The sequence below is a fragment of the Drosophila subobscura genome, chromosome O (genome assembly GCF_008121235.1).
Source record: "Drosophila subobscura isolate 14011-0131.10 chromosome O, UCBerk_Dsub_1.0, whole genome shotgun sequence".
NCBI classification, from domain to species: Eukaryota; Metazoa; Arthropoda; class Insecta; order Diptera; family Drosophilidae; genus Drosophila; species Drosophila subobscura.
The window spans coordinates 7,732,578-7,759,826 of NC_048533.1; the positions used below are offsets into that span (position 1 = coordinate 7,732,578).

The following is a 27,249-nucleotide window of genomic DNA, read 5'->3' on the forward strand; positions in this document are numbered from 1 at the left end:
CTTACCTTACGCTTAATGTACCCCCTGCCAGACAATCAACACAGAGAAAGCTTCCGCTGTCACATGTTCCGCCCCACACTCTCACTTTCAAAGCTCTCTGAGACGGTCGCGCCAGCTGATTCGGGGTTATTTTTCGGAACGCGCTGCAGTCAGGTGACTTGGACAAAATAAAAGAAAAACACAGCAAAATGGGAACCGGCACGAAGAACTACATTGCACCCGAGTGGCTGACGGTGGAGTTCCTGCAGGATGTGCTCAAGGAGCACTTCAAGGAGGAAACGCTGACCGTTAGCGAGCTGCTGGTGAAGAGCGCCCAGGTGGGAGACACGGCGGCGGGCTTTGCCAGCGAAATGCACCGGGCCACCTTCAATCTGCAGCGAGGCGAGGCGGCCAAGAGCAAGTTCTCGGTGATCATCAAGGACCATCCCAAGGGACAAACAGGAGCCGTGGCCCAGCGTAGCAAGCTCTTCAAGCGCGAGATCCTCTCCTACAAGGAGGTGCTCCCAAGGGTGCAGGCGCTGCTGGAGTCCATTGGCGACAAGAGCAAGATTGCTCCCGCTTGTTACTACACAACGGAGTCCCCGGAACCGTTCCTTATCCTGGAAGATATGCAGATGAGCGGCTTTGAGAACTTCGAGCGGGGTCGCCTCCTGAACCTGGACTACGTTCTGCCCACCGTAGAGAAGATAGCCAAGCTTCATGCCTGCAGTGCCGTCATAGCCAAGGAGAGTCCTGAGGTCTTGGAGTTCTTCGATGAGGCGCCCATTTCACGGAATCCCGATCGGCGGGACTTCCTCACCTACTTCCCCGTGAACATTCGCTGCGTGGCGGAGGAGTTGGCCCACTGGAAGGGCTACGAGGAGATCACCGAGAAGATGTTCATTCTGGCCGAGAATGTGCTCCAGAGAGCTCTGGCCATGTTTGACGAGAGCGACAAGGGTTTCCGTGTGTTCAACCTCACGGATCTGTGGATCAACAATCTTCTGTTTCACATCAACAACGAGACCAAGGAGCCCGATGATGTCGTGACTGTAAGTCGGATCATCATTCAATCTTTCAAACTCACTAACATTTTTACTATCCGTTTATTTCTCTAGTTGGATTACCAATTGGCCTATGTGGGATCTCCGGCAATAGACCTCAACTACTTCCTCTACGGCTCTCTCAATGAGAATGTGCGCAAGGTGCACTTCAAGTACATTGTAAGGACGTACCATGTAACGGACACGGGAAGTGTCGTCTCGTCAGCACTCTCTGTCTACTAAAGGTTGGCCGGCTAGGCTCAGGGAAAATGGGGTGGGTGTTGTGCTGCGAAAACGAACTCCGTCACCTAACAAAATCGTAGACAGATTTACGGGAACTGGGATCGGAATTACAAACCCGGACGGAACTTAAGGTCCACTACCTACTGTGAAGAGCAAGGTGGTTGTGCTCTTCCCTCTTGACCCACCCTCCATGTAGAATAACATAAGAATATGCCATTATGGTTCTACCCAAAACCTTCTGCTGCTGCGCTATGTGCCTTAGGAACCCCTCCCAAAAATCAGATTAGAAATTCATGTTAATCGTTATAATTTTACTTTGACTTGTATAACTTCATGTTGTTTGTAACCCCCATTATTTCTACCCTAACCCTTAAAACTATTTTTACTGCATGTGTATATATATGTGGGGCTAATTTAAGACATAGGAATTCAAGAGAGTGATCAAATATGAATAAAAATAATAGAATCAAAATATAAAGTAAGAATGACTTAATTAAAGGAATTAAATGGCATAATTGTAGTGATTGTAGTTAATAATAATTCATTTTATATATGGTTAAGCATGCATGTCTCACTGTGTAGACGCTATTCTCCTGACCCGGAGTGTATGTGTATATATGTGTGTCTACTTACAGACTTTTAAACAGCTGCTGGTGTCGTTGGGCCCAATTTCACGTTTGCAATAAAAACTGTTAAAGAAATGTAGAAATATGCAAAATAACAAGAAGCGTTATGAAGAGGTATTTTACCAATACCCTTCCATGGACACAATGAGACCGATGATGCACCTTTTAAAATCTATTCTTAACTAGGCATAAATTTCATTTTTTTTTTCTTCTTCTATTTCTAAGTTAACGTCTAGGAATATTTAATATTATTAAACAATTTTTCTTTTCTATTTTTTTTTTCTTCGATCCATAATTTTTCATTAAATTTTCTTTTCTAGATTTTGTGATTTATTTTTCTTCCCTTAAGTGGCTTTTAGAATGTCGGCATCGAACAATTTTAATAACCTGAGAGAAGGAGAGAATAGGTGACATACGGTCAGGTGGGTCTAGTTAAGTGTGCATACGTGTATGGTCAGCCGCAAGGGCAATGACCGCTGAGCTAATTTTTCCACACCCTACATGTGCAAGCACCAACATTTTCTTTACACAAGGCGCGGTGATATAATATTTTAGATGGTTTTATATTGTCGTTGTTGTTGAGCGGCTTAATTGCGCGTGAGATATATGTATATAAACGGCTCGGTCCCGATCGCCAAGTCCATCCGTTTCTATGCCTGCAGGCAAGGTCCGGTGGCACCAAGAAGAAGGACTGATGATCGTCATGAAGCGGACCCCCCCTCCTTGAGGGGTGGTCAGGCCAGGTCAGCAATTTTCTGCCACACGTGGATCATAACCTATGTATGTACAGTACATACGTGAAATTATGTAATAAGGTCACTTTTTCATTTTCTTTGCGTACCTTATCCAGGGTTTGGTTTTTGTTTTGTTCTTTGCAGCCACAACACTTTTCAAATGGTTTTTATTGGGTTTATGTTCCCTTTTATGGTTTTGCAGAATTTTCACCACGTTTTTCTTTTTATACGTTCTGTACGCACATTAATTAAGTCTTCCAACTTTGAATGCACTTTTTGTTCTGTGCAGCATGCACTTAGCCTAACTATTTTACCCCTCCAAAAGCTGGGTATGAGAGAGCTAAGAAGGTTCTCGAAGGGCTAGCCGTAAGCTATGCTTGCGGAGAGAAAAGCTCACATGTGAACGGCGCTCGCACGTGCAATTTCGAAAGAGAGAGCTTTTCAAGATAAAAGCTTCTGATCTTGCATTTGGGCTCTCTATGGAATGCATGTACAGTGGGGAAGGTTCAATATTTTTGCGATAAAATAAGAAGACTGTTCCCAAAAAAAATTCTTAATACAATTTTTGTCCAGACATTCTAAATTTTGTATTTTTGGTCTGCAACCTTCACAACCATCAGGTGCTGAAGCAGACCCTGGAGAAGCTCAAATATCAAGGAAACATTCCCACACTCAAAGATATCCATATCGATCTTATCAACACTAGCCTGATGGGTGCGTATTTTCCCCTATCACTTTTTTGGATCTTCTATAACTATCCTCTATTCTAGGTGTAATTGGCGCCACTTGCCTTACGCCTCTGATCTTCCGCGAGGGAGCTGGCTTTGAAAATCTAGAAGACCTCAACTCCCGCACCGAGAGCGGCGACCAGTTCCGGCGGGAGAATGTCGAGAATCCCAAATATCGTGCCTTCTTGCAGCGCACCATCAAGGAGTTTGAGCTCTCTGGATTTTTGGACAAATAAGATGATCCACAGAGGCAGCGAGGGAGCAACTATCGAACAATAGTATTCATATATTCATTCGTTCCATGGGTATATCCCAGCATTTGTTATAGGAAGAGCACAATCAAATGTAAATGTTGTACAAATAATTGTCCAAAATCTGTTTAAATATATTTTAAAATGTTAACAGTTACAGCCAAAAGACCATGATAATATAACATAAGTTAGCACGAGTAGTAGGTACCAGTTACAGTCAGAATTTTCGACCATATCAGTTGCACTCCTCGCATAGAGCAGAATTCAATAAGTACGACAGAAATACTAGTCTGATTATTTCATTGCTTTGAAGAGCAATATTTATTTGTTACATAATGTTAACTTATCGTTTCCCTCTCCCTATACAAAATAGAGATAACAAAACATTGATAGTCGCAGTGACGGTTCTCAAAGCAATTAAGTATTCGTAATCTACAGATACTCGAAAGACATTGGGATGAGAACCACACGTGCTCTTTGAGCATTGCGCTTTGTAAGTTGTCCAATTGTTGTCTTTCCCTATAGATCCTTAAAGTAACCCATTTTCTCGAACAGGGGCAACAGTTTCCTTGCTTCTTCAACGTATGAATCCATGAGGTAAGCCTTCTGGCGTGTTATCGGATCTTGAATAATGTCAACAATCTTTAAGGTATTTGATTTGACGGCCAACATCATAGGCAGAAAAGTTGCAAGTAAGAAGAACTCTGAAAGGAAGGATACCAAGGGCTGTTAGCTCAACAATTCGAACTTTAAAGATCATCAACTACTCACCATAGATTTTGTGGCGATGGATCTGCTGCCAGATCTTCTCCTGGGTGGGCATGGTGCCTTTGTATCCAATTTTCTTGAGAGTATCCACCAAAACGGTGATGTAAAAGTTGATCAACTTCTCGCCATGGTCCCAGCGCTGCTCGGGCTCCATCAGCATGTATATGGAGTAAATCAAGTCGAGACTTATGGGAGCTAAATTACAGATCTGGAAGTCCACCAACATGACATCTTCAAATGCCCCGGTTTCCTTGTTGTGCCTGAACATCATGTTCCGCAGATGGAAGTCTCCGTGGATGAGGACGTAAGATTCATCCGATTTTGGATCAGTGCGATACTCCGCCATCACCTCACGTGTGCGGTCCAAATAATTGTCCTTTATTTTCTCAAAGTGCGGCTTGTACTTCTTCAGATCGGGTATCTGGTCTAGCATTGCAATGAAATTGCCCATGCCAGTGGTAACCATTGGATCACTCATCAGCGCCGGTAAATCGAACAAACCATATTTAAATTCCTTGATAAAGTCTGGTTTCTGAATTGGATGCGAAATATAGGTAAGTTTCGATTTTATCCTGGAAGATTTCCTAGAGCCTTACCTCGTTGTTAACTTTCATGCTGACCGCGTTCCACTTGGCCAACTTAGAAAGGGAGGCGCACACCTCCTCGTCCCGAATTGGACGACCTCGAACGACAATGTATCCCTGCGGCACCAGATCCTCGAAGATCATTACCTGCCGCGGTTCCATGCTATGGAAAATGCAGGCCGCATATAACTTGGTATCATCTCCCGCCTGTTTCAGTACTCTCTCGAACTCCGGCAGCACCTTGGAGTACATTCCGATCTCTGTGTCAAACAGATGGCTGTCACTCAGCATGTCCTTTTTGTGGCCCTCCTGCTCGGGCATTGTCTTGACGATCAGTGGCTTGTTGAACGTTCCCTTCCGAGTGGTGTACTCCACTGTGGTGCGGAACATAACGCTCGCATAGTGATCTCCCTGGGCACTCGCGGGGGATATTTTCAGATCCGTTACCTTCAATTCTGGTGCATTTTCATACGTGCTCAGAATTGTTTCCAAGTACGAAGCATTCAGCCACTGTGGGGGCTCCAGCTCGTCGGCATTAAATTCTTCCGCGTTTGAGTTTTCAGACATTTTGTTTGTTTGGCAGCGGCACAATCTAATCACTTGTTGGAACTGATGGAACAGCAAACAGGTTGTGTTTATAGCAAATCATTTCGCACTCATTTTAACTAAAAATTTGAGCTTTGTACGAGCTTTGGTGGAGCTTTTTTGCCGCCGTTCATTTTCATTTCACTACGAAATTCATTTCCCAATTATTTTATCTTATCGGAGAGCAAATTTAAGTCTTATTATCCTTTCAATCAATGGACATGTCCTTGGAAAAACGTAATTTCATTATTAAAGAAAAATAAAAGAATGCGCATGTGTTCTCTGCGCTCGTTCAATTAAGTAGAATTAATAGTAAAAGAAGAAGAATTACCAACAATTGTTTACGATAGAGAGATAAATGACACAAATATTTACAAGTGTGGAGAGCAGGTGGTAGAAACTACAAAAAGAGGCTGAAGCTTTTATAATATAGCAAAAAATAATTGTCAGCAAAATTAAACTTTTTTGGCTTCAGATAGGTTTTAGAATAGTTAGACGTCGCTGAATGTGGCGTATGTAAAAATCGATGGATAAGCGGTTGAGCTAAAGTCGCTAAGATCGCTAAGCTAAAGAACTACAAAAATTCAATACATCCAGAAGTACAACCTCTAATTTTTAGAAATTCTTAAAACAAACGAATTCATTCAACAAATTTAAATTCCCGAATCTATCACAAAAAGTCGGTTTGGTACACATCAGAAATTGTCGTGCTGATTAGTGTTATCTTTTGAATACTATCATACTCTTTATTATTTTATTTTTGACACAAAAACTATTTCATATTGTATTCAATATTCTACTATGTTCCATATTAGTATTCCTTTTCAATTGAAACTTTACATATATTAATTTGTTATTAAATGAATTTAAGTATAATACATACCCTTTGAAAGAGCATACTTAAAGCCATACTGTTCTTATCTAGAATTATAATTACCAGTAGTATCTGTCAAATAAGCATGCGTCTGGCTCTTCTGACACGCGTTATCTCATACAAAGCAGCTTTGCGGGTGGTGGAACTAGTTTTAGTGGAATAACTTTCACTTGGCTATGGAAGCTGTACTTCACCCAAAATACATACTTCTCTGCGAATACCCTTGTCAATGCAATGGAATTTTCCATTGCCATTTTACCATATCTTTATCAAACAAATTGATCAAAAAGTAAACGCTTGCAGTTCTCATTTGCAGTTTTTTGTATAATTAATAACTGGAACAAAAAAACTATTTATAGATCTTTAAAGTAGCCGAGTTGCTCGTATTTGGGCAATAATATCTTAACATCCTTAATGTACACATCCTGATGGTAGGTCTTCTGACGCGTTGCTCCATCTTGTAGCAGGTCACTCATGGCAAAAGATTTAGTTTTTATGCCCCAAATAATTGGTAGAAAGGTAAACATCAAGTACAAATCTGCAAAAAGAAACAGATGTAAATCCCAATGAAGGATATGCGAAATTAAATTAAAGACTTACCATAATATTTCAGTCTATAAATCTGCTGCCATAGCTTCTCCTGGGTGGGCATTGCACCTTTGTATCCCACTTTCTTCAGAGTATCCACCAACACAGAGAAGTAATAGTTGATCAACTTCTCGCCGTGGTTCCAGCGCTGCTCCGGCTCCATCAGCATGTGGATGGAGTATATCAAGTCCACGGCTATGGGAGAGGTTTTAGAGAGTTGGAAATCTACCAGCATGACGTCTTCGGAGTCGCCTGTCTCCTTGTTATTCCTGAACATCATGTTCCGCAGATGAAAGTCTCCATGACACAGCACGTAATATCCATCAGCTTGGGGATCCTTGCGATACTCTTGCAAAATGCTTTTTACCGTGTCCAAGTAGGAGTCTTTTATTTTCTCAAAATACGGCTTGTACTTCCTCAGCTCTGGCCATCGCTCCAGCATTTCAATGAAGGGAGGCATTGCCGTAGATAAGCATGGATCGCTCATCAAGTTCGCTATTTCACCCACACCAAATTGAAACTCCTTCAGAAAATCAGGTTTCTAGTAAAGAGAGAATGTTATTCTGAATTTCAGTCAATAGTGTTCAGTTCAGAGAGCTCACCTCATTGAGCAGTTTCATGCTGACGGCATGCCATTTGGCCAGCTTCGAGAAGGCTCTGCAGAGCTCCTCCTCCCTCAGCGGACGATCCCGGATGACTGTGTAGCCCTGCGGCACTAGATCCTCAAATATCATTACCTGGCGGGGCTCAAGACTGTGATAGATGCACTGCACACATAGCTGTGTGTCATCTCCCGCCTGCCTCAGTATCCTCTCGAACTCTGGCAGAGCTTGGCAGTACATTCCGATCTCTGTTTTGAAGAAATACGATTCACTCATCATGTCCTTCTTGTGGCCCTCCTGCTCGGGCATCGTTTTGACAATAAGCGACTTGGTGGAAGCTCCATTCCGAGTGGTGTACTCCACTGTCGTGCGGAACATAACGCTGGCATAGTGATCTCCCTGGGCACTCGCGGGGGATATTTTCAGATCAGTTACCTTCAGTTCTGGTGCATTTTCATACGTGCTCAGAATTGTTTCCAAGTACGAAGCATTCAGCCACTGTGGGGGCTCCAGCTCGTCGGCATTAAATTCTTCCGCGTTTGAGTTTTCAGACATTTTGTTTGTTTGGCAGCGGCACAATTTATTCACTTGTTGGAACTGATGGAACAGCAAACAGGTTGTGTTTGTAGCAAATAATTCCACACTCATTATAACTAAACATTTTAAGCTTTCAAAGAGCTTTGGCTGAGCTTTTTTGCCGCCGTACATTTTCAATTCACTACGAAATGCATTTCCCAATTGTTTTATCTTATCGGAGAGCAAATGTAAGTCTCACCATCCTTTCAATCAATGGAAATGTCCCTGGAAAAACGTAATTTCATGTATTAAGTAAAAATAAATAAATGTAGAGCATTATCTGCTCTCGTTCGATGAAGTAGTAAAATATAATGGTAAAAGAAGAAGAATTACCAAACAATTTTTACGAGAGAGAGATAAATGACATAAATATTTACAAGTGTGGAGAGCAGGTGGTAGAAACTACAAAAAGAGGCTGAAGCTTTTATAAGTAGGAAATAATCATTGTGTATGATTACACGAGTCAACAAAATTGAACTTTTTTGGTTTTAGATAGATTTTGGATTTATTAGGCGTCGTTTAATGTACTTAGCCTTCGTAAAAATCGATGGATAAACGGTTGAGCTAAAATTGATTAGTTGATTAATTGATTGATTAGAACTTTTTTGGACTATAGTATTTTTTTCTACGGTGTTTTTTGTGAACTAAAGCACTAACCTAGCCATACAGTATACCATGCCCATAAGTACCATGGTAACATGGTAGAAGTCAGAAATACCTTGGCAGTTGGGCCAGCAACGTTTCAAACGGTATTTAATAATGAAACGGAGGGTTGGTCTATCATTTATTTGGTACTTTTCCTGAATTTTTAAACATCGAGAAAAAATAACGACACATTACCCTACTTTAAATTTTTTTTAAATAATAATAAATTAATTTTAATAAATTATCCACATAAGTAGAGTATCTACAAAGTGCTTGGACTTGACTGCACTTAGCAGCTTTTCCATTGCCATTTTACCATATCTTTATCAAACAAATTGATAACAAAGCAATCGCTTGCAGTTCCCATTGTGCACTTTATTGTATACCCAATAACTGGCAGAAAATACCTATTTAAAGATCCTTAAAGTAGCCGAGTTGCTCGTATTTGGGCAATAATATCTTGACATCCTTAATGTACACATCCTGATGGTAGGTTTTCTGACGCGTTGCTCCATCTTGTAGCAGGTCACTCATGGTAAAAGATTTAGTTTTTATGCCCCAAATTAATGGTAGAAAAGTGAACATCAAGAACAAATCTTCAAAAAGAAACAGATGTAAATCCCAATGAAGGATATGCGAAATTAAATTAAAGACTTACCATAATATTTCAGTCTATAAATCTGCTGCCATAGCTTCTCCTGGGTGGGCATTGCACCTTTGTATCCCACTTTCTTCAGAGTATCCACCAACACAGAGAAGTAATAGTTGATCAACTTCTCGCCGTGGTTCCAGCGCTGCTCCGGCTCCATCAGCATGTGGATGGAGTATATCAAGTCCACGGCTATGGGACAGGTATTAGAGAGTTGGAAATCCACCAGCATGACGTCTTCGGAGTCGCCTGTCTCCTTGTTATTCCTGAACATCATGTTCCGCAGATGAAAGTCTCCATGACACAGCACGTAATATCCATCAGCTTGGGGATCCTTGCGATACTCTTGCAAAATGCATTTTACCGTGTCCAAGTAGGTATCTTTTATTTTCTCAAAATACGGCTTGTACTTCCTCAGCTCTGGCCATCGCTCCAGCATTTCAATGAAGGGAGGCATTGCCGTAGTTATGAATGGATCGCTCATCAAGTGCGGCATTTCACCCACACCATATTGGAACTCCTTCAGAAAATCAGGTTGCTAAGGAAGAGAGAATATTAGTCAGAGTTTCAGTGCAGAGTTTTCAGTTCCGAGACCTCACCTCATTGAGGATTTTCATGCTGACGGCATGCCATTTGGCCAGCTTCGAGAAGGCTCTGCAGAGCTCCTCCTCCCTCAGCGGACGATCCCGGATGACTGTGTAGCCCTGCGGCACTAGATCCTCAAATATCATTACCTGGCGGGGCTCAAGACTGTGATAGATGCACGGCACACATAGCTGTGTGTCATCTCCCGCCTGCTTCAGTATCCTCTCGAACTCTGGCAGGGCTTTACAGTACATTCCGATCTCTGTTTTGAAGAAATACGATTCACTCATCATGTCCTTCTTGTGGCCCTCCTGCTCGGGCATCGTTTTGACAATAAGCGACTTGGTGGAAGCTCCATTCCGAGTGGTGTACTCCACTGTCGTGCGGAACATAACGCTCGCATAGTGATCTCCCTGGGCACTCGCGGGGGATATTTTCAGATCAGTTACCTTCAGTTCTGGTGCATTTTCATACGTGATCAGAATCGTTTCCAAGTACGAAGCATTCAGCCACGCTGGGGCCTCCAGCTCGTCGGCGTTGAATTGTTCCAAGTTTTCTGTTGTCATTCTGTTTATCGTCTAAAAGCTACGTATTCCGTGAGATCTGGTTATAGAATGAAGCATTTCGTTTGATGGATGGCACGTTTTAAGCAAAAAAAGTTAGAGCTTTTTGGAAAATTATTCCGCAATATTTCATGTGAAATACATTTATCTTATCAAAGAGCCTTGTCCTTGTAATTGTTGCTTACTAAAAACCACTTGAAGTGCTAAATATTGTGAAATAATGGGAGCTCACCATATCCTTATAGTTACAGCTAATTTCGGTTATGCCTCTTGAGAGCTTTGCAACTGTCATGGAAGTCCGCGGAATACACAAACATTATCTGACGAGAGTTATTGCCCATAGACATTCATTTTCACGGTGAGGTGTCGCTATTGTTTATTAAAAATTAACTGATTAGCCATAGTTACTGTGCAAAAAATGCCAATCAATTCCAACAGTTACGAGTATTATTATAGATTGTGATGGTTTCTGTTGTGCTTGTTTGAATACTCACAGATGCGAAGGTGCTTAAAGAGAGACAATCTACTGAACGTAAAGCTTTTTGAGAGCTTTTAAACTTTAAATATTCTTGTTTATGGAACCTGTATTCTCATCTCTTGTTATTATAACTACTATTTATCTATTACTTTTCGGGGATTTTTTGATAAATACTCTTACCCCTCCCACGCGACATGCGGCAACTTCTCACTGTTGGCTCTGTTTTATGAAAATCTGCATAAATAAATTCAATCACACTTTAAATGAATATCAATAATTAAATTATACATAATATTGTAACAAATTTAATTCAGATATTTTCTATATAAAAGAATAAGAATAAGAAAGTATAATACATAGATACAAATACATAATGATGATTATCGATTAACTAGCCTAAGGAAAATATACACATCCATATAAAAGATTTGTCTAATTTGTATATACAGTTTAACACAGTTTTAAGCATCACTTTCTCGATCATTGATCCGCATCGAGCAAGCCCTCCTGCTCGAACTTGGGCAGAAGTTGTCGCATTATCCGCTGACTAGCAGGATTGCCATAGCAGGCATTCTTGAAGTTGATCGCCCGCTGATTGCTCTGCATCAAGGCATTAAAATCTGCATCGGCAGTCTCCACATTCCGCTGAATAGGAAAGATGGAGATGGTGGTGTGCATGCCTAAGAGTCAGAGAGGGCGGAAACCGTAAAGTTATTCCAGAAATAAAGTCAGGAATAATCGTGTTCTACTCACCATAGAAGGCCTTTTGTTGTATCTGCTGATGAAACTGATGCATGCTGGGTATGGCAGCCTTGAAACGCAGCTTCCGCAGTGTATCCGAGAAGATGTTGAAGTAGTAGTGGATAAGCTCCTCCTGGTTGTTCAGATGCAGATCAAACTCCAGCGAGGAGTTCAGGAAGTAGAAAAGATCAATGGCTGGCGAGCCCCAGGCGGCATATTGGAAGTCAATGATGATCACATTCTCCGCTTCGCCCGTCTCCTTGTCATACTTGACCAGGACATTGTTGGTCCACAGATCGCCGTGGGCCAGGACATTGATCTGGCCGGGACACACATCGAAGACGCGTTTGCCCAGCTCCATGTAGACGGGCAACAAGGCCTCCAGTTTCTCGGCATACAGCTCATATCCTGGCCACTGAGCCACCCGACGACTGGCAGCCTGCAGCATGCCCAGAAAGCAGGGAGCATAGTTATCCGTGTGACGGTTAAACATGCCCCGATCATAGCTCTCCAAGGCACGATCCTCGCGCTCGTTCAACACCGCCGATGTGGCATGCATCTTGGCCAACTTCCGTAGGACAAGTCGCGCCAGCTTCAGATCGAGTCCGGTGAGCCGATCGGGCATCACAAATTCCCGCGCACTGAGATCCTCGAAGATCAGCACCGAACGATCGTAGTCCACGGTCATGGTCTCTGCAAAGATCTCCTCCCCATCCCCGATCTCGTGGAGCAGGGCCTTCAACTTGGGCAGAACCTCCTCGTAGATGTTCATCTCGCGATTGAAGATGTCGTACGGCTCCATGGCATTCCGGGCAAACTCGTCGCTCTCGAAGGTGGACTTCACAATGTAGTGACCGATCTGGCAGGTGCCGTCGCGTCTCGTGAACTGCGCCTTCACACGTGTCAACACTCCGCCATAGTTTTCCCCCTTTCCCAGGGCGGGATGGACCTGCAGGCAGGTAATCTTGATCCGCTGATCGCCATAGAAGTCTCTCAGAGCATCCTGCATGTAGGTCTCCGTCAGCCAATCGGGGGCATCCATGAAAACCGAATTGGAGTTGGAAGCTGCGGGAGCTGCTGCAGCGCTAAGCTTGGGAATGGCATCGAGTGCCCCGATCAGATCCGAAACCGACATGATGATAAATGATCTTTCTCTGCGATGTGGTGCCTAAAAATCGGAGCACCTCAGCTTTTATATGGAAAAACTGTAGCTGTTCCCACGTACATTCGTCACAATTGTGATTTACAAGGCCTCATAAAATCACAGACGTATGTAAATATAGACGCGGGCTTACAGATTACTCTTTTTATTGGGGCACAGCCACAACCACACCCGCAACCCGAACCTGCAACCCCAAATGCCTTGGAAGTTGCCTCGTGGCTGGGAGTCTCGTCTCACGCCGCGGCTTGGCTACTGCCTAATCGGACAAATTGTTTGAGTTTCGGTCGCTGGCAAACCTGTTAATCTATATAGCACTTGGTGTGGGCTTAGGGATGGACGACGACAAAGACGACGACCACGACAAGTGTTTTATGCCAGAGCTCAGAAATGCCAGGCATTTGCTTGACTCAAAATCATCTCTTGAAAGAGTGAACAACCTACGTCAAAGACTGAGGGATACGGTAAAAGAAGAGTATATAGAACTTAAAGGATGAATGAGAAATGCAGAAACATTTCAGGGTATACATAATGAAAGGGATAATTTATTTAATTATTTTTTTCCAAGAAATATTTTAAGGATTCTAATGAAATTTGAAATATTTATTTGCTGTCTTTAGTACTGAATGGAATCATTAAAAACTTGCCGAAATGTTTATTATTTTATTTATTTATAGGCACATTTATTTGCTGCTTTGAATGCTTAATGTAATCATTAAAAAATTCTGCAAGTTTCCACGCATAAAATCCAAGATATTTAATTCTAAAAAATGTATTAAAATTAACATTTGTTAATGCTTAGTTCAGCTTCTTCAACTTTGTTTTAAGATTATATAAAAAAGTGTTACATTCTCTGGTTTCACGCGTGAATTAAACGAGATCCTTTAAATATCTAGTCAAATATTTAAGCACTTGCTAACTGAGTCTGCGCAAACAATCCTAAAGATGCATAGATTGCCATCATTAAGGCCTCTAAATTGTTTGCATAAGCAGATGAGCGACTGTCGATGGGAATATTATTGCCATGAATGGGGTGCTGCGTGATACACCGAGCAACAAAACACAGAAAATAAAAAGTATATATTAAAGAAGCCAGCCCTACTTTGACTGCTTTTGGGGTTCCAAAAGAAATGGTAATTTTCCTCCACTTAAAGCTATTTAATCAGTTAAAAAGAAGCGTTCCCAGCCATATACAAAATAAATTTATCTGAAGATCAGAGGCGAGTGAGGGCTTGGCACACGTTACGCATTTCTGGCATTTCTGGTGGCCTGTTGCCAAACGGATCTCCAGAGAGCAAGTAATCCCACACAAATGTTTGCCATCCCAAATCTAGGAGAAGCGGAATGCAATTAAAGAAACAAACACGAAGCGCAGATACGTGGGATACGCAGATACAGAGAGACAGTTACGAGAGGCTCGTTTCAGTCTCAGTCTCAGTTTCAGTATCATTTTTTTCACCTTGACAAAGGCATTGCCTGTGGCGGATATAAAAGCAGACGAGTGCGCTTCGGTGATCATTATTCACTCGGAGATTGGACAAAATGGCAGGCGCACCAGAGTGGCTGACCCACGACTACCTAGAGCATGCTCTGCGCTCCTACTACAAAGATGAGCAGCTGAAGATAGTCCAGCTGCAAATAAATCCCGCCCTGGGTCCTGGGGAAAACTATGGCGGAGTTCTGACCAGAGCCCGCATACAGTTTACGCTCTCGAAGAGTCCAGCGGAGGAGCAGCTGCAGAACCTCATTGTGAAGACGGCCATCGATGACGACGAGTTTAGCCAGGAGCTGCAGGCGCCCTATGACATCTTCAATCGTGAGATGAACATCTACGAGAATGTGCTGCCCAAGCTGAACGATCTGCTCCAGGAGCTGGGCGACACTGAGCCTCTCTTTCCCACCGCCATCTATGTGGATCGCGAGCGTACGGCGATCATCTTCGAGGATCTCTCTGTGGCTGGGTATGTGATGGCCGATCGTGTGCGACTCCTGAACGTGGAGCATACGCATCTCATACTGCGCAAGCTGGCCAAGATGCATGCCACCTCGGCGGTGCTGAACGAGCGTCAGTCCGGCTGCCTGGAGAGCTACGATCGTGGCTTCTTCAATCGCTATACGAACGGCTATAGCGGCTACTTTGTGGGTGGCCTTCTGGCCGCAGCCCGCTGGATGAGTCAGGTGCCAAAGCTGGCGGATTATGGGCAGAAACTCTTTGAGCTGGCGCCTCACTACATGGACATTGGCAGAAAGTGCTTTACCCCCACGCCAGGACATGTAAATGTGCTCGCCCACGGCGATGTGTGGACCAACAATGTCATGTTCAAGTACGATCCCTCCACGGGTCGTCCCCTGGATGTTCTGCTCATCGATTTCCAGTACTCCTTCTGGGGCTCGCCCTGCATCGATCTGCATCATCTGTTCAACACGTCGCTGAAGGAGCCACTGCGCCGCGACCAGCAGAGCGGTCTCTTCCAGTTCTATCACAACATCTTCACCGACACCCTGCAGAGGCTCCACTACAGCCAGAATCCCATACCCAGTCTTCACGATTTCAAGCTGCAAACCGAACAGAAACGTTTCTTTGGTGAGTAGTCCCCCTGGGAGATCTCTAGAGATGTCTTTACTATTGCTAGTTCTTTGTCTACCCATAGCTATGCACTCCACAGTGGTTGTGCAACCGGTGATGATCAGCACGGATCCCACAGATGCCTGCTTCAATGCGCTGATGAACGATGATGAGCGTGGCATCCGGTTCAAGAATCGCCTCTACCACAATCCCAAAGTGCAGGACAACTTGAAGGCTATGGTGCCATTCTTTGATAGGAAGGGACTGCTGGATGTGGATCAGTGCTGCTAGGCAGAGCTCCCTACTGTGCTACTCCATTCCTACTTCTTTTAGATTATTATTAGATCTGTACATAAAATATAAAATACGCATTAAAATTAAATACTAAAATAAATGTTATTTTAATAGCTATAAACTTTTCGAAATGGTTATTACAAAAGTGATCCGAAATTTGTTCAAGAATTCTTTAATCTATAAACAGTATCCCAGATATTTATTTGGCTCTTCCAAATCGAAAGCCCCTTAAATTAGTACCCATAAATATTAGGAAAAATATATAATTCCTTTCGCGTCATGCAGCAGCGCTCTTTGGTCGGAGCTTTGCCTTGAATCCGCTGGGTTAAGCTTTGGCTTGGGGCAGTCATTGCACATCTCAGTCTATCTATATATCTATTGCTGATCATAATAATAACCAGAGAGCAGTCACACACTTCAATCACTATAAGAATCAATTAAGATCACAGTAAGACATCCGTGGTCTTTATAGCTTAGCGATGTTTGTTTAACAGATAAAACAGCGTACACACGGCACGAGATCCACAACTGGGAACTACAGATATTCTCATAATCCATAAATATATATAACAAAGGCTTTGCATAACAAATAGTAAGATGGATTTATGGGTTGTGAAGCAGATAAATTTGTCGCTGGAGGCGAGAGTGATCTTTCAACGCTACGTCAGTGTTTCGTGGATATGATTTACGGCAGTGGCACACTTACATCACATTGCGAAAATTAGTATATAGAACGAATATAGTAGAGGCTTATATACTCTCCACGATGTCTGTGTACACGTACTCGCTTGAGCGAGAATCGCTTAAGCGATTCCTTTATCTATTCAGCTTTAGATAGATTTGGAAGAATGTGAGACCCTGTACGTATCGCATGGAAGGTGCTACGTAATGGTCTGAGTCGGGTTGCTTTACAGCCATACCATAATGTGGGATCTGTCGGAGAATAAGATTGTGTTCACCGACACTGGCTGACTATAAATTGGGCGCATTTTCCGCCTCAGCAACGATTCAGATTCAAACGTTAAAGCGAGCATCATGGTTGTCCAGAAAGAGGAGATCAAGGGGGAGGCAGCGTCCGACTTTCATCCCGCACCCGTGTGGCTGAACGAGTCCTATCTGGAGTCTTTGCTGCAGAGCAAGAAGAACGATGCCGGTCTGAGGGTCACCGAGCTGGACATCAAGCCAGCCACATCCAAGGGGGAGAACTATGCCAGTATTATGACGCGAGTGAAGGTGTCCTACGTCAAGAGCGGCGCCAAGACTCCCGAGGAAGGCTTCTACATTGTGAAGACAACCTACGAGAATGATCCGTTTATATCGAACATCTTTTCCGGCTACCAGGCTAGCACCACGGAGATGCTGATGTACGAGAAGATTCTGCCCAAGTTGAGCGCCCTCATCGATGGTACACAGCAGCCCGAGAAACTGTTCGCCAAGACCCTGCACGTGGACTACGAGCACGATGCCATCATCTTCGAGGATCTAGCTGTGACCAAGCACGTCCTAGCCGATCGCTTGGCGGGTTTTGACCTGGAACACACCCACATGGCTCTCCGCAAGCTGGCCAAGATGCATGCCGCCGCCGCTGTGCTCAACGAACGCCAGCCGGGAGTCCTCACAAAGCTGGACCATGGCATCTTCAATCGTCACACGGAGGGCTTTGGCCCCTTCTTTCAGAATATGATGGGAATGGGGGCAGAGTTCGCCGACACGTGCCCGGAGCTGGGCAGCTACTACGGCGACAAGCTGAGGGCCTTGGTCAAGCGGGTGATGGAGTACTCCACGCGGGTGTATGACCCACAGCCAGATGAGTTCAACACGCTGGTTCACGGCGACTACTGGGTAAACAACGTGATGCTGCGCTACAGCGAGAAGCAGGAGCCCCTGGACATGATCCTCATCGATTTTCAATTCTCCAGCTGGTCCTCGCCGGCCGTGGATCTGCACTACTTCTTCAATACCTCGCTGCAAAAGAACGTACGCTTCCATCAGCAGGATGCGTTGATTCAGTTCTACCATAAGGTGCTCGTGGACACGCTGAAGGAGCTCAAATACGGTGGCTACATACCCTCGCTCCGGCAGCTTGTACTGCAGCTGGAAAAGGGTAAATTTATGGGTAAGTTTGCGTCTGCATAGAGAAATACTTTTGCTAAGAGGACTCTTTTTCGAGCAGCCGTCAGTGTGTCTTTGGCCTGCAATGGCATCATGCTGAATGATCAGACAGCGGATGCAGATTTCCTGGCACTGATCCAGGACGATGAGCGAGGACGCAACTTCCGGCGATTGGTCTACAGCAACAAGAAGTTCCAGGAGTTTGTAAAACACTTTCTGCCCGTCTTCGATCGCAGCGGTCTGCTGGACGTCACCGACTGAGAGACACAGAGACTTGTAAATCAAATAAAAATATTCCCCCCATCTAATGTGTGTGTGTTTGCATTTCCCAGACAGCTATTAACTATCTTTAGTAGCTGCGCGGTTTCTATTTCACAGTGAACTTAAGTGCCTGTAAGTGTTATCTGTTAGACTTTATTGAATGTTTGCCTTTGAATGTTTGACAAGCGCTCAACGCTATCTGAATTGCCCTCACAACCATGAGGACCTAGCCCTGCCTCTATCCCTGCACAGGTCAGTTCTCGGTTGCTTATGGTGAAATTGCAATTCCATTTATGTTCTTAAGATATTCCCATATATGTACATTTAATCACATTTCATCCAACAACCCCTGCTGATCCAGAAATGGAAGTGTTTGATGCAACTTCTTTCTGACGGACTCCGCCTGAAAGACACTGTCCTTGTAGCGCATGGCGCTTTCGGACTCTGACAGCACCTGCTCCATGGATGACTCCTCCTTGCCCTCATACAGCATCACTGGCTCAAAGAGCAGTGTACAGAAAACAGCTGCAGAACAAGAAATCAAAGTAAAATCAATCCTTAGCTGGAATTACTTTACACTCACCATAGAAGGCTCTTGCCTTGAACTGCAATTGAAAGTCAAACAGCGATGGTATGTGGCCGGCATACTTGACCTTCTTTAGGGCCGCCACCAGCTTGTAGTAGTAGAACTGCACCAGGTCCGTCTGATGGTGCAGCCGGAGATCATCGTGCACTGAGGTGGAGAAGAAGTAATGCAGATCGATGGCCGGAGAGTTCCACACACTGAACTGAAAGTCAATGAAGATCATGTTGCTCGGATGTCCCTTAGCGTCATACTGGAACATGAAGTTCGTGGTCCACGGATCGCCATGGGCCAAAGTCACAAAGTCTCCCGGCCTGATGGTCGTGGATTGTTCACCATAGTCCATAATATTATCCACCAACCGATCGATCTTCGCCTGGTAGCGTTGCTGCAGCTCCTTGTCCAGCTTTAACGAGCGGGATAAAGCCTTGAGGAGATTCTTCATGACCGGCTGGTAGGCGCGGGTGTGTTTATTGAAGAATCCCCGATCGTAGTCCTTGGCGAATATGCCAGGCTTCCGTTCGCTGAGTGCCGCAGCGGTGGCATGGAAGGTGGCCATTTTTTCCAGCACCAGATGCGTATGCTCCAGATCCAGTTTCTTCAGCCGATCGGCAACCTTGTACTGCCCCAGCGACATGTCCTCAAAGATGATGGAGCCCCTGCTGCGATCCACATTGACGGTCTCCGCAAACAGTTTGCGCTGATCCTTGAGCTCCTGTCTGGCCAACTCGGCCAGCTGGGGCAGAATGTTCTCATACATGTCCATCTCCCGGATGTATACGCCATAGGGGAAGAGCACATCAGCGGCCGGATCCTTGCTCGTAAACGTTGTCTTCACCAGAAACGTAGTCGTCTGAGTGCCCTTGGAGGATTTCGTTGTATAATCCAAATTGATGCGCGTCATCACACTGCCAAAGTTCTCGCCATTCGCAATGGCTGGCTTGATGATCAGCTTCTCCAACTTGAGTGTTTCATCTTTGAAGAAGAGTCGCAGCTTGGCCTGTACATAGTCCTGGGTGAGCCATGCAGGCGTCGGATGTATCTTCTCTGTGGCTTCCTTGGGCATGTTCCTAACCGTCGCTCAGTGCCTGCGATTGTGCGCTTTTGTTAATGGAAGTGCATTGTTTTTATATGAGAAATGACAAGTGCAAGTGCGCCATTATCATGCAGGCAATTGAACGGCATCCGTGAGAAAGCCAGCGTGCGCGCTGCTCCCTCTGTCTCTGTATCTCTTTCTATCTCTCAAGTGCTTGACCGAATCGCGAGTGCCCTGGGGGAGAAGCTCCCTTGCAAGCTCTCATTGCAACTGATATAAAAAGTTCCTACCATGTAGAGTATGAATGGGTAGCAGTCCGCTGAATCACAAGAAATCTCGAGTGCATTTTACAGCTTACAAATTGTTTAAACAGAAATAGAAATAGTGCTCTTTGTTGAGTTTACGCATTACTCTAGATAAAGAACTGAGGGATGTGTTTATTACAAGTGTACATACATTAAAGTAAGTTTGTTCTTGTCACGTGTTAACCGCCTCAAATTGATCTTCAAATCTGCAGTTATCTGCGTTTCTTTTATTGTTAAATTATATATCACTAAAGTGCAAGGTACCTTTCCCAGAAATTGTATACCTTTTCTGATTTTAAAAGTCCCAGCCGGCGTACTCCTTCACCACATCCTTGTTTTCCTTGCGATGGCGATGAATGGCACTGGCCTCGCCCTTGGCCACGCATTTCTTGCGCTGATCTCGCTTCTCCTTGATGTCCATGTTGCGGCGTATGCGATCGGTGATCACGGATGGTGCTATTGTGCTGGTTGTCGTGGAAAACGAGCGCTGACTTCTCGCATCGTTGAGCATTTGCTCAACCATTTTCAGGCGGTACATGCGGGAGTTGGGATCCAAGCCGGCCAGCTCGGGCATTTCATCTGTTTCCAGGTCATTGGAACTAATGGATTTGGCATCGTCTGTGGGTGCATTGGGAGCAGGAGCAACAGGTGGAACAATATCCTGAGGAGCAGGTGGAACAACATCTTGAGAGGGAGTCACTTCTGCTGGAACAGCATCGGAAACTGCAGGCTTTGCTGGCAATGCCTGATCATCAATCTCTGGACCCACAGTCAGATTGCCCAAATATTGTGTGCACGATTCAATGTATCGACGAATGGCATCATCCGATTTCTGTGCCGGCTTGGCCTCGCTATATTGCACCTCATTCTCCACCTGACGACGACACTCGTCGATCTCCAATGCTGCCGCAGGCACCAAAGCAGGCACATCATCTTCCTCCTGATCAATGTCTTCATCATCCTCGTCCTCTGACTGCTCCACCATGCCATACTCCTGCAACAGATCCTGTTCCATCTCCTTGGTGAAGCCATAGCCAGTGCAGTGCACCTCAGCATCCAGATCATCGTCACGCACCAGATCACTGAACTTGGGATAATCCTCGCTCTCGTAGGCGAACTTACGACGGAACATTTCGCGAACGCAGTTCACATCGCGATCAAAGAAGCTACAGAAGATTTAGGGTTAATAATGTTGAATCAAGGAATATTAGGAGTAAGTTGCTTACAATTCAGCATTTTCATGCGCTGTGGACATCATCTGGGGAAAATCAATCAGTATGGGTTTCCCTGCATCCGTGAGCATCAAATTAAACTCATTAAAGTCACCATGGATGACACCAGAGTTGCCCAAGCGGACAATCAGGTTCATTAGGTCATCGTACACCTGTGGAATATCCAGCAACTCGTGCACTTGGGTCCTAAATAGAAATAAATCCATTAAAAATAATGTCAAATTGGTGCAAATTCGACTCTTACATGGGCCAACCGTTGACCAGATCCATCAAAACGCAGTGACGATTGAAATCAATGGGCTTGGGTACAGGGAAACCGCGGTCGTGCAATGCCGACATGTAGGCAAACTCTCGAGTAGCCGAAATGCGCGACAAATACAGCCAGGAGGCCTTGTGGCGACGTCCATGATAATCTCGTTTGGCTTTCACATTCCTGAAGCAAGTGCGGCCCAGACGATGCAGCTTCAGGCAAATGGGAGTACCTTCCTCATCGGCAACCACATAAATATTTGACTCCTTTCCAATGCCAATTTGATTGCCGAAAGAGCTCACTGATCCACGCAATGTCAGAGACTTCAGGGCCAGATAGTCATAGCCAGTGTTTGTCAAGCGATAGCCATCATCTGTAGGGCAAAACATGTCAATGTTGTTTAGCTTTAACTAATTAGTTTACATACACTTTTTGCCACGTTCGTAGGACAGTAGTTTGTGCTTGCAGAGCTCCTTGAGCAGCTTGTGGACACCGCCAGTCTTCAGGTTGGCTATGGCTGCGGCCAATGGTCCCGGCACCAGCTCGTGGTTTTTCATGCCCATCTCGATGGCGGTGAGGACGCGGAAGTCTTCCTTGGTGAGATAACGCAGCACGGTGACATTTAATTTACCCATTTTTATTGATTTTTGGCCAAATTACAACGCATTTAGTTATGTTTTCGTTTTACACGTGCAGGGCACATCGATAGCAACAGATGACTCGATTGTCTCTATATCGATAACAATAATAATAAGGCTATTCTTGAAGCTGGTTATATTGCAGCTTTGGATTTCTAGTAGCAGAGTCAGTGCAGGTTAATTTTAAAAACTTAAGGATAATTTGAACATCAAATATGGTAAAATTTTACAACAATTAATCCATTCAACTATGCCGATATACTTCAAATTAAATCACATTTCCAATCAAATTAAAATCATTTGCTGGAATATCATCATTTAATATTTCATCATTCTATTGTTTAATTTCAGCAAACTTATCGGTTTCGTCGTCATAAATAGGAGAAGAAAACGAGGACATGGCAGGCGAGGATTTGATTGCCCAATTCCAGACGCTCGGCATGAGCGAGCAAAAAGCCAAGGAGACGCTCAAGAATGCCAACGTGACGAAAAACCTACAATTGGCGCTGGCCCAGGCGGCCGGTGCTTCCCTCGCCGACGGAACGGGTATGCTGATCTACCACATGGCCAGCAAACTGAAGCCGCAACAGGCGGAACAGCTGCCTCTGCTGGTGCGCTACATAGTGGAGCGCAAGCTGGACAACACCCAGCGAGTGGATGCCGCCCTGGAGTATGTTCTCAAGTGCGGGCAGAAACTGAAGGCCAACATCGATGTGAAGGAGCTGGAACAGGAGTGCGGTGTGGGTGTAGTGGTCACGCCGGAGGAGATCGAACGCGTTGTGCAGGCCAAGATCAAAAGCAGCTACAAGGAAGCTCTGCTGGAGCAGCGCTACCATTTCAACTCCTTCAAAATTCTGCAGGATGTGAGGAGCGAACTCAAGTGGGCGGATGCCAAGTCCGTGAAGGCAGCCATAGACGTGGAGATATTCGATCTGCTGGGACCCAAAACAGAGGCGGACCTGAAGCCACCTGTTAAGCAAAACGAGAAGCCCAAGGCGGCCAAAGCCAAGCCAGAGGCGAATTCAACTGCACAAGCTGTGGAGGCTGCATCCGATGGAGCCAACACCATTGCGGAGCTAATGAAAACGAAGGTTCACTTCCATGCTCCCGGAGAGAACTTCAAGACTGATGGCTATGTCGTGACCGAGCATACCGAGAGGTTATTGAAGGAGCATCTCCAGAAGACTGGCGGACGTGTCCACACGAGATTTCCGCCCGAACCCAATGGCATTCTGCACATTGGCCACGCGAAGGCCATTAACATCAATTTTGGGTATGCTGCTGCCCAGGATGGCGTCTGCTATCTGCGCTACGATGACACCAATCCCGAGAAGGAGGAGGAAAAGTTCTTTGTGGGCATCCGGGACATGGTGGAGTGGCTGGGATACAAGCCCGTCAAGATAACCTACTCCTCCGACAACTTTCAGCAGCTGTACGAGTGGGCTGTGGTCCTCATACGCAAAGGATTGGCCTATGTCTGCCACCAAAAGGCGGAGGAGCTGAAGGGCTTCACTCCCAAGCCCAGTCCCTGGCGAGAGCGTCCCATTGAGGAGTCGCTGCAACTGTTCGAGGACATGAAAAGGGGCAAAATCGACGAGGGATTGGCCACGCTGCGCCTCAAGGTTACTCTGGAAGAGGGCAAAGTTGATCCGGTGGCGTATCGCATCAAGTTCATTGCACATCATCGCACAGGCGGCAAGTGGTGCATTTACCCCACGTACGACTACACGCACTGCCTGTGTGACTCCATCGAACAGATCACCCACTCGCTGTGCACCAAGGAGTTCCAGTCGCGTCGCTCCTCCTACTACTGGCTGTGCAATGCCCTGGAGATCTACTGTCCCGTGCAGTGGGAATACGGCAGACTGAACATGAACTACGCCTTGGTCTCCAAGCGAAAGATTGGCAAGCTGATTTCCGAGAAGATTGTTCACGACTGGGATGATCCCAGGCTCTTCACTCTGACGGCGCTGCGGCGTAGGGGCTTCCCAGCGGAGGCCATCAACAATTTCTGCGCACAGATGGGTGTGACAGGCGCTCAGATCGCCGTGGATCCAGCCATGTTGGAAGCCTCTGTGCGCGATGTGCTCAATGTGACGGCACCGCGTCGTCTGGTTGTGTTGGAACCCCTCAAGGTGACCATCAAGAACTTCCCGCATGCAGCGCCCGTGCAGCTGGAGGTGCCTGATTTCCCACAAAATCCAGAGAAGGGTTCGCACAAGATCACCCTCGACAAGGTGATCTACATAGAGCGAGGCGACTTCAAAGTGGAGCCCGAGAAGGGCTACCGCCGCCTGTCGCCCCAGCAATCGGTGGGCCTTCGTCATGCCGGCCTTGTGATCAGCGTGGAGGAGGTTGTCAAGGATCCAGCTACAGGAGAAATTGTCGAGCTCATTTGCTCCAGCCAGTCTGCGGAGCAGGCCGAGAAGCCCAAGGCCTTTGTCCAATGGGTTTCCAAGCCCATACCGCTGGAGGTGCGTCTGTACGAGCAACTGTTCAAGCACAAGAATCCCGAGGATACCAATGAGGTGCCCGGCGGTTTCCTAACCGACATCTGCGAGCACACCATCTCCGTGGTCCAGGCCTTTGCGGATCAGGCCCTGGCCCAGGTCAAGGTCTATGACAAGTTCCAATTCGAGCGAATTGGCTTCTTCTCCGTGGATCCGGACACCTCAAACAATAGAATTGTCTTCAACCGCACTGTGGGCCTCAAAGAGGACTCGGGCAAAAAGTAATCCACATTTTTACAGAAGAAAGGAAAAGTTTTGTGCAACTTTTGATTAAAATTTGATTTATAAAATCTGTAAATTCCGCAATTTTGTTATTTCTTGCCCTCGACCATTATGATGTGATAGCCGAACTTGGTCTTGACCGGAGGATCTGTGTAGATGGGATTGTTGACATTCGATATGGGCAGGGCGAAGGCGGCGTCTTGGAATGGACCCACCATCGCACCGCGAATTTGCCAACCCAGATCGCCGCCCTGACGTGCCTTGTCCTCGCTGTAGGCGGTGGCCACTTCGGGAAACTTTTGGCCAGCCTTTAGCTTCTCCATGGCCTCCATAATCTTGCCCTGCTTCTCGCACAGAATGTGGCGCACCTTGACGGCATTGCCACCCTTCTTCTCCTTGCCGGCAGCTACAGCGTGGTAGGCGGAGATTTTAGATTAATTCTGTTATACATTTCTTAACAATCTTACTCACACTTATCCTCTGCGGCTGGTTTCTTGCCACTTTTGCCGGCATCCTTGCCCCCCTTCGCGTCCTTCTTTGGTGGCATTTTTTTATAACAAATTTAATTGTTTTTATCGAAATAAACAATAAATTCGTGTTGGGGCTGGAAGCCTGTTCCGTAACGCGATATTTTCACCGTATTTGTGGTATTTTTGACCTGCTGCTGGCACGGTCCCTTTCAAACCGATAACCACAACAACAAAATTATCTCAATTTGTTTTTGGGCGGATAAGAATCAAGAATAATAATCATGGAATTCAGTTGGGATGTTATTGCCTGTCTGGGTCTCGCTGTGCTGGTACACGTTCTTGTCTACATATTTGTCATGCAAAAGCGAGCAAAGTGCATCGATGGACGCCATGTCGTGGTCACCGGCGGTTCGAGCGGCATTGGGGTCTGCCTGGCCATAGAATGCGTCACGAAGGGAGCCCATGTAACGATAATAGCGCGTGACGAGAAAAGGCTTAGTAAGTAAACCCAACAAGAATGGAGAACCACACCCCAACCTATACCCTTTACTCCCTTCGCAGAAGCGGCTGTGGACCGGTTGGAGCTTGTGCGCCAGCGACCGGATCAGAAGCTGCAATACCGCAGCTTGGACATTGGCGGAGACTATGAGGAGGTGGCTCGAGTGCTGGCCGAGACGGAGGCAACCGTAGGCCCCATTTACGCGTTGCTCAATTGCGCGGGCATGGCCATTTGTGGCGTCTTTGAGGATGTTTCTGTGCGGGATGTCCACAAGCTGATGAATGTGAACTTCTTTGGCAGCTACAACTGCACCCGCCACGTACTGTCCAGGATGAAGAGCGCTAGGGAGGGCATCATTGTGTTTACCTCATCGCAGGCTGCGATGTTCGGCATCTACGGCTATGGACCGTATGCAGCCAGTAAATATGCACTGCGAGCCATGGCCGAAACGATCGCCATGGAGTCCCGGGAGCATGGCGTCAGTGTCACCTTGGCCTTGCCCTGTGACACAAACACGCCAGGATTCGAGGAGGAGGAGAAATCCAAGCCACGCGAAACGAAAATCATCTCTGGCGGTGGAGGCCTACTGAAGCCAGAGGACATGGCCAAAGCCATTCTCAAGGATGCCTTGGTGAGGCGTTGACTTTTCTCTTTTCCATTTTCATATTTTACTTGCTATTTTCCATTGCAGAAGGGCAACTTTGTCTCGATTGTGGGCGCAGAGAGCTGGCTGATCACCATGCTGGGCGGTGGCCTGCTGCCCTGGGACGGATTCTTTACAAATCTCCTGCACGCCTTGGCCATTGGTCCATTGCGCTTGTTCGCCTATGGCCTGCACAAGTACTTCAACAGCATCATACGCAAATGTGCCAAAGAGGAGCGTGCCAGCAAAAATGGATCTGGGGATAAAGTGGAAGCGAAGTAAATCGATCTCTCCATGGCCTTGCGCACTTATTGTTTGGATTTGTAACATTGCATGCGGCATGGTTGGGCAATTGCAATTCCAAATATCGCCTGACATCAGCCACTTTTATGGTCATGTAATCGAATCGTTTCATAAACTATTTTTTCTTGCATGTATGTGTCTAGTCTTGTAATAATTATAATAAAACAAAATGTTTCACTAAACTGATAAGTGTTACATGTTAAGGAATGTTTAAGTTAAGAACCGGCAAACGAAATCCAACAGTCACCATGGCTTGCCGGCAATTCTTGATTAGATAAACCCACTTGGCCGCACACACTCTGGCCCGCCACAACGATAAGTTCA

At 45.6% G+C, this 27,249-nt stretch overlaps 12 protein-coding genes across 13 annotated transcripts; 5 read left to right on the forward strand and 7 right to left on the reverse strand.

Annotated features, from left to right (window-relative positions):
* The first annotated feature begins 49 nt into the window (after positions 1-49).
* Positions 50-3,610, forward strand: LOC117898993. Its single transcript, XM_034808736.1, has 4 exons — positions 50-1,031; positions 1,098-1,217; positions 3,243-3,339; positions 3,396-3,610. Exons 1-4 carry the CDS (start codon positions 189-191, stop codon positions 3,587-3,589), a joined length of 1,254 nt encoding a protein of 417 aa, XP_034664627.1. The 5' UTR covers positions 50-188; the 3' UTR covers positions 3,590-3,610.
* Positions 3,611-4,118: 508 nt separating this feature from the next.
* LOC117898984 lies at positions 4,119-5,591 on the reverse strand. Its single transcript, XM_034808726.1, has 3 exons — positions 4,969-5,591; positions 4,376-4,904; positions 4,119-4,308 (listed from the first exon to the last, which is right to left on the reverse strand). Exons 1-3 carry the CDS (start codon positions 5,521-5,523, stop codon positions 4,124-4,126), a joined length of 1,269 nt encoding a protein of 422 aa, XP_034664617.1. The 5' UTR covers positions 5,524-5,591; the 3' UTR covers positions 4,119-4,123.
* A 1,154-nt stretch (positions 5,592-6,745) lies between these two features.
* LOC117898987 lies at positions 6,746-8,216 on the reverse strand. The gene is made up of 3 exons (XM_034808729.1): positions 7,606-8,216; positions 7,016-7,544; positions 6,746-6,953 (listed from the first exon to the last, which is right to left on the reverse strand). Exons 1-3 carry the CDS (start codon positions 8,158-8,160, stop codon positions 6,769-6,771), a joined length of 1,269 nt encoding a protein of 422 aa, XP_034664620.1. The 5' UTR covers positions 8,161-8,216; the 3' UTR covers positions 6,746-6,768.
* Positions 8,217-9,180: 964 nt separating this feature from the next.
* LOC117898990 lies at positions 9,181-10,645 on the reverse strand. The gene is made up of 3 exons (XM_034808731.1): positions 10,075-10,645; positions 9,485-10,013; positions 9,181-9,422 (listed from the first exon to the last, which is right to left on the reverse strand). The coding sequence occupies exons 1-3, from the start codon at positions 10,624-10,626 to the stop codon at positions 9,238-9,240; spliced, it is 1,266 nt and encodes a 421-aa protein (XP_034664622.1). The 5' UTR covers positions 10,627-10,645; the 3' UTR covers positions 9,181-9,237.
* Positions 10,646-11,521: 876 nt separating this feature from the next.
* LOC117897821 lies at positions 11,522-13,018 on the reverse strand. Its single transcript, XM_034806874.1, has 2 exons — positions 11,855-13,018; positions 11,522-11,781 (listed from the first exon to the last, which is right to left on the reverse strand). The coding sequence occupies exons 1-2, from the start codon at positions 12,975-12,977 to the stop codon at positions 11,582-11,584; spliced, it is 1,323 nt and encodes a 440-aa protein (XP_034662765.1). The 5' UTR covers positions 12,978-13,018; the 3' UTR covers positions 11,522-11,581.
* A 1,486-nt stretch (positions 13,019-14,504) lies between these two features.
* On the forward strand, positions 14,505-15,935 carry LOC117897864. The gene is made up of 2 exons (XM_034806937.1): positions 14,505-15,585; positions 15,653-15,935. The coding sequence occupies exons 1-2, from the start codon at positions 14,544-14,546 to the stop codon at positions 15,856-15,858; spliced, it is 1,248 nt and encodes a 415-aa protein (XP_034662828.1). The 5' UTR covers positions 14,505-14,543; the 3' UTR covers positions 15,859-15,935.
* Positions 15,936-16,839: 904 nt separating this feature from the next.
* On the forward strand, positions 16,840-18,281 carry LOC117897269 (the record flags this gene model as incomplete). The annotated part of the gene is made up of 2 exons (XM_034805995.1): positions 16,840-17,977; positions 18,035-18,281. Coding segments are annotated over 2 exons (1,338 nt in total), but the record flags the coding sequence as incomplete, so codon positions are not given.
* Positions 18,282-18,361: 80 nt separating this feature from the next.
* Positions 18,362-19,927, reverse strand: LOC117897268. Of its 2 annotated transcripts, XM_034805994.1 has the most exons (3): positions 19,356-19,926; positions 18,818-19,313; positions 18,368-18,759 (listed from the first exon to the last, which is right to left on the reverse strand). In XM_034805994.1, the coding sequence occupies exons 1-3, from the start codon at positions 19,881-19,883 to the stop codon at positions 18,563-18,565; spliced, it is 1,221 nt and encodes a 406-aa protein (XP_034661885.1). In that variant the 5' UTR covers positions 19,884-19,926; the 3' UTR covers positions 18,368-18,562. The 2 variants fall into 2 exon arrangements, with proteins under 2 accessions (XP_034661884.1, XP_034661885.1); XM_034805993.1 differs by having other exon boundaries at positions 18,362-18,759; positions 18,818-19,927.
* A 375-nt stretch (positions 19,928-20,302) lies between these two features.
* On the reverse strand, positions 20,303-22,297 carry LOC117897808 (serine/threonine-protein kinase RIO2). The gene is made up of 4 exons (XM_034806857.1): positions 22,068-22,297; positions 21,635-22,013; positions 21,385-21,576; positions 20,303-21,324 (listed from the first exon to the last, which is right to left on the reverse strand). Exons 1-4 carry the CDS (start codon positions 22,273-22,275, stop codon positions 20,454-20,456), a joined length of 1,650 nt encoding a protein of 549 aa, XP_034662748.1. The 5' UTR covers positions 22,276-22,297; the 3' UTR covers positions 20,303-20,453.
* A 332-nt stretch (positions 22,298-22,629) lies between these two features.
* Positions 22,630-25,060, forward strand: LOC117896007 (probable glutamine--tRNA ligase). Its single transcript, XM_034804004.1, has one exon. It carries the CDS (start codon positions 22,677-22,679, stop codon positions 25,011-25,013), a length of 2,337 nt encoding a protein of 778 aa, XP_034659895.1. The 5' UTR covers positions 22,630-22,676; the 3' UTR covers positions 25,014-25,060.
* Positions 25,046-25,638, reverse strand: LOC117896011 (peptidyl-prolyl cis-trans isomerase NIMA-interacting 4). Its single transcript, XM_034804008.1, has 2 exons — positions 25,482-25,638; positions 25,046-25,416 (listed from the first exon to the last, which is right to left on the reverse strand). The coding sequence occupies exons 1-2, from the start codon at positions 25,555-25,557 to the stop codon at positions 25,100-25,102; spliced, it is 393 nt and encodes a 130-aa protein (XP_034659899.1). The 5' UTR covers positions 25,558-25,638; the 3' UTR covers positions 25,046-25,099.
* Positions 25,639-25,723: 85 nt separating this feature from the next.
* LOC117896009 (3-ketodihydrosphingosine reductase) lies at positions 25,724-27,077 on the forward strand. Its single transcript, XM_034804006.1, has 3 exons — positions 25,724-25,978; positions 26,042-26,610; positions 26,671-27,077. Exons 1-3 carry the CDS (start codon positions 25,762-25,764, stop codon positions 26,902-26,904), a joined length of 1,020 nt encoding a protein of 339 aa, XP_034659897.1. The 5' UTR covers positions 25,724-25,761; the 3' UTR covers positions 26,905-27,077.
* Positions 27,078-27,249: the final 172 nt, after the last annotated feature.

Bases quoted from the DNA above. Each gene is read 5' to 3' on its own strand.
- LOC117898984 (XM_034808726.1), bottom strand. From the start codon at position 5,523: ATGTCTGAAAACTCAAACGCGGAAGAATTTAATGCCGACGAGCTGGAG. The intron at 4,905-4,968 runs GTAAGGCTCTAG...CATCCAATTCAG, and splicing joins GCATGAAAGTTAACAACGAG to AAACCAGACTTTATCAAGGA. The intron at 4,309-4,375 runs GTGAGTAGTTGA...CCTTCCTTTCAG, and splicing joins CCATCGCCACAAAATCTATG to AGTTCTTCTTACTTGCAACT.
- LOC117897808 (XM_034806857.1), bottom strand. From the start codon at position 22,275: ATGGGTAAATTAAATGTCACCGTGCTGCGTTATCTCACCAAGGAAGAC. The intron at 22,014-22,067 runs GTATGTAAACTA...TTTGCCCTACAG, and splicing joins CTACGAACGTGGCAAAAAGT to ATGATGGCTATCGCTTGACA. The intron at 21,577-21,634 runs GTAAGAGTCGAA...ATTTCTATTTAG, and splicing joins CTGGTCAACGGTTGGCCCAT to GACCCAAGTGCACGAGTTGC.
- LOC117897268 (XM_034805993.1), bottom strand. From the start codon at position 19,883: ATGCCCAAGGAAGCCACAGAGAAGATACATCCGACGCCTGCATGGCTC. The intron at 18,760-18,817 runs GTGAGTGTAAAG...CTTGTTCTGCAG, and splicing joins CAAGGCAAGAGCCTTCTATG to CTGTTTTCTGTACACTGCTC.
- LOC117898990 (XM_034808731.1), bottom strand. From the start codon at position 10,626: ATGACAACAGAAAACTTGGAACAATTCAACGCCGACGAGCTGGAGGCC. The intron at 10,014-10,074 runs GTGAGGTCTCGG...TCTCTTCCTTAG, and splicing joins GCATGAAAATCCTCAATGAG to CAACCTGATTTTCTGAAGGA. The intron at 9,423-9,484 runs GTAAGTCTTTAA...TTCTTTTTGAAG, and splicing joins TTATAGACTGAAATATTATG to ATTTGTTCTTGATGTTCACT.
- LOC117896011 (XM_034804008.1), bottom strand. From the start codon at position 25,557: ATGCCACCAAAGAAGGACGCGAAGGGGGGCAAGGATGCCGGCAAAAGT. The intron at 25,417-25,481 runs GTGAGTAAGATT...ACCACGCTGTAG, and splicing joins ACCAGCCGCAGAGGATAAGT to CTGCCGGCAAGGAGAAGAAG.
- LOC117896009 (XM_034804006.1), top strand. From the start codon at position 25,762: ATGGAATTCAGTTGGGATGTTATTGCCTGTCTGGGTCTCGCTGTGCTG. The intron at 25,979-26,041 runs GTAAGTAAACCC...CTCCCTTCGCAG, and splicing joins GCGTGACGAGAAAAGGCTTA to AAGCGGCTGTGGACCGGTTG. The intron at 26,611-26,670 runs GTGAGGCGTTGA...TTTCCATTGCAG, and splicing joins CCATTCTCAAGGATGCCTTG to AAGGGCAACTTTGTCTCGAT.
- LOC117897821 (XM_034806874.1), bottom strand. From the start codon at position 12,977: ATGTCGGTTTCGGATCTGATCGGGGCACTCGATGCCATTCCCAAGCTT. The intron at 11,782-11,854 runs GTGAGTAGAACA...TCTGACTCTTAG, and splicing joins ACAACAAAAGGCCTTCTATG to GCATGCACACCACCATCTCC.
- LOC117897864 (XM_034806937.1), top strand. From the start codon at position 14,544: ATGGCAGGCGCACCAGAGTGGCTGACCCACGACTACCTAGAGCATGCT. The intron at 15,586-15,652 runs GTGAGTAGTCCC...GTCTACCCATAG, and splicing joins CGAACAGAAACGTTTCTTTG to CTATGCACTCCACAGTGGTT.
- LOC117898993 (XM_034808736.1), top strand. From the start codon at position 189: ATGGGAACCGGCACGAAGAACTACATTGCACCCGAGTGGCTGACGGTG. The intron at 1,032-1,097 runs GTAAGTCGGATC...TTATTTCTCTAG, and splicing joins AGCCCGATGATGTCGTGACT to TTGGATTACCAATTGGCCTA. The intron at 3,340-3,395 runs GTGCGTATTTTC...CCTCTATTCTAG, and splicing joins TATCAACACTAGCCTGATGG to GTGTAATTGGCGCCACTTGC.
- LOC117896007 (XM_034804004.1), top strand. From the start codon at position 22,677: ATGGCAGGCGAGGATTTGATTGCCCAATTCCAGACGCTCGGCATGAGC.
- LOC117898987 (XM_034808729.1), bottom strand. From the start codon at position 8,160: ATGTCTGAAAACTCAAACGCGGAAGAATTTAATGCCGACGAGCTGGAG. The intron at 7,545-7,605 runs GTGAGCTCTCTG...TCTCTTTACTAG, and splicing joins GCATGAAACTGCTCAATGAG to AAACCTGATTTTCTGAAGGA. The intron at 6,954-7,015 runs GTAAGTCTTTAA...TTCTTTTTGCAG, and splicing joins TTATAGACTGAAATATTATG to ATTTGTACTTGATGTTTACC.